The sequence below is a fragment of the Orycteropus afer genome, unplaced genomic scaffold (assembly GCF_000298275.1).
Source record: "Orycteropus afer afer isolate SDZICR_OR568_19922 unplaced genomic scaffold, OryAfe1.0 scaffold00106, whole genome shotgun sequence".
NCBI lineage: Eukaryota > Metazoa > Chordata > Mammalia > Tubulidentata > Orycteropodidae > Orycteropus > Orycteropus afer.
The window spans coordinates 7,826,879-7,829,761 of NW_006921693.1; the positions used below are offsets into that span (position 1 = coordinate 7,826,879).

Genomic DNA, 2,883 nt, shown 5'->3' on the forward strand with positions numbered 1-2,883 from the left:
GTATCACTACAGAAGTAGATTGTCCAACCTTCCTTCTGAGGAGTGGTTGGTGGGTTTGAACCACCAGCCTTCTGGTTAGCAGTCAAGTGCCTTAGGCACTATGCTACCAGAGCTCCTGTTACTGTTACTAGTTGAAGTCAAATTGATTCTGAGCCATGGGGATCCCACATGTACAGAATAAAACTGTGCTCCAGAGGGTTTGCAAGGCTGGGAGGTTTTGGAAGCAGATAGCTACGCCTGACACCTCTGGGGGGATTTGAACTGGTGCCCTTTTGGCTAGGAGTTGAGCTCTTAAACATCTGTGCCATCCAGAAGCCCCTTGTAAATGATTAGACAGTAAATATTTTAGTCTTTATAGACCAAGCCGTCTCTGTTCCAACTACCCAACCCTGTCAATATAGAATGAAAACAACCACAGACGGTATGTAAAAAAAAAAAAAAAAAAAAAAATCATGTAGCTTTTTTTCCAATAAAACTATATCCACAAACTGGGTGGTGGGCCAGATTTGCCCCATGAGTAGTAGCTTCCTAACTCTTGCTCTATGAGAACATTTTAGTCTCCCTTCAATTATAGTAGTTTTTCTTTATCTTTAGTTATAATTTCCATTTACTATGCTTTTCAAGTTTTCATAGAAGATTCAAATATTTTTAACACTTCAGTGTTTACAAATTAATACTTATTTTTCCTTATGTGCTACTTGACATACATGATTCCTTCCCAACCTTTAGGTCTCAGTTTAAGTGTTCAACACTTGGAAATGTTAATTGGCAACAATTCTATTCTTTATATTTTTACAATAAAAATTAGGGGAAAAAAAAAGAAAGTACCAACAGAACAACCAGAATGGAAATGTATCAAGGGTCATTGAACATTATAAAGGACCCAACCGATGTCACTGATCAACTTGGGTAGAAAACATGGAAGGGAAAGCTAAACACTGTGTAAACCTTCAATGAAAACACAGTAAAATATTACATATGAAAAAGTACCAATTGACATTAATATGCTCCCTCTGCCCTCCCCCAAGCCTGGCTCTATAATAAACCCCATTGTCTTCCTCAGAACACTTATTTCACACTGTAATTTGTTTTGTTTATTCATTACATCAGCAAAAGTTCAATGAGAAGGGAGAAAACCCACCAGTAATTGAACAGAGATCGCTTACCATTAAAGGAAAAAAAAAAAAAAAGGTAAACTCAGAGACAGAAATGTTATAAGAAAACATGAAAGGGCCCCGGAGAAAACGGTTGAAGGAGGCAGCTACCAACCACCCGGATGCCTTGAAGAACAAAGGGAAACAGTTTGCGTTTTAAAATTTAGGAGCTTAAATCTGGGTCCAGTAGAACTGAAACTCAGATCTCTGAGGAGGAGGCACTTCTCATCTGGTTCTGGTATCCCTGAGCTCAAGAAGGCCCTCATTGAGCAGGCTGGAGGTTTGAACCTCCCAGCTGCACTGTGGGAGGAAGATGGGGAGAGTCGGCTCCTGTAAAGATTACAGCCTTGGAAATCCCATGAGCCAGTTCTGCTCTGTCCTACAGGGTCTCTATGGGTTGGAATCAATTCAGTGGTTGGAATCAGCTTCAGTTAATCCTCAAGACTAACCACCACTGTAAGGAGCCCTGGTGGCAGACTGGTTAACTGCTCAGCTGCTAAACAAAATGTTGGTGGTTTGAACCCACCAGCGACTCTGCTGGAGAAAGTGGAGAAAGATGTGATATTCTGCGCTGTAAAGATTTACAACCTTGGAAACCCATAGGGCAATTCTGCCCTGTTCTATAGAGTCACTAGGAGTTGTATCAATTCCATGGCAATGTTTCTTTTTGGTTTAACTACCATCTTCAATAAACAGTTCCACTCTTTCTCTACAAAAACGAATAAAGTTAAGAAAATGAGGAAATTAAGAGATTAAACTCTTATTATTTCCTATTTTTATAGACAATATTTACCAATCACTTATTCATACAGGATTTTACCTCCCACAATAAGGTAAAATTTCATTTTTCCCTCTGTAACATGTTGTAGGGGGTCTTTATTTTCCATCTTAAGGATTTAATTGCTTTGTATTAGGATATGGGTGCATTTAAAATTCACTGCCTTAGACATCTATTTATTATATTAAGTAGTATTTTGCTAAAATTGTTGACTAAATAGAGCTTCTTAGTATGCAATACTAGTACAGTTTTTTTTTTTTTCAAAAACACTTCACTCACACATGCTATCCCACCTGCTTCTTGTAGGAGTGAGTTCCATACCATAGGTCATACTGATGGTAAGATACATGGCCATGAATCCTTTTCCTACCAGTGCGATTCCAACGCGCAAAAACACCATAGCTGTGGACAGGAAGTTAAGTGAGAAAAATAAGATATTGAGAATAACATATCTTATTTCATTCCATAATAAACAATTGTGCTCTTAAATTAGCTAGGTTCAAGCAATTTCAGTATTTTACATTTTTCTAATGAGGAGATTTATTCCAAAAATCATACTGTATTAAAAAGAAGTATCCATTCACCAAATACTTAGAAGGAGCCAAAAAGTTTAATTAGGCGCAGAATTACAGTAGTGGGGCAGGTTATTTTGTTTGATTTATTTGAAAGTCTTTAACTATAAAGTCTATTTTGCATCTTGCTGCAGATGCCATAAATGCCTGTATCTTCACAAGCCTGTCTCACAATTTAGCATTACTTAATTGGCAGTCTGGTGGCATACTGCCTAAGGCATTTGACTGCTAACCAGAAGGTTGGCGGTTCAAACCCACAGCCACTCTGTGGAAGGAAGACTGGGCAATCTATTTCCATAAAGATTTCCTGCCTTGGAAACCCAAAGGGGGTCCCAATGAGTTGGAATCGATTCGATGGCAGTGATTTTTTTTTTTTTTT

The 2,883-nt window shown here is 38.3% G+C and overlaps 1 protein-coding gene across 1 annotated transcript in view; it reads right to left on the minus strand.

The window, feature by feature from the left end:
- Positions 1-1,839: 1,839 nt before the first annotated feature.
- Positions 1,840-2,883, minus strand: part of LOC103199196 (steroid transmembrane transporter SLC22A24-like) — a 32,431-nt gene continuing 31,387 nt past the window's right edge. The window contains exons 7-8 of the mRNA XM_007943432.1: positions 2,226-2,334; positions 1,840-1,863 (exon numbers count right to left, since the gene is read on the minus strand). Coding sequence (XP_007941623.1) covers positions 1,840-1,863; positions 2,226-2,334 — 133 coding nt within the window. The remainder of the gene's footprint in view (positions 1,864-2,225; positions 2,335-2,883) is intronic.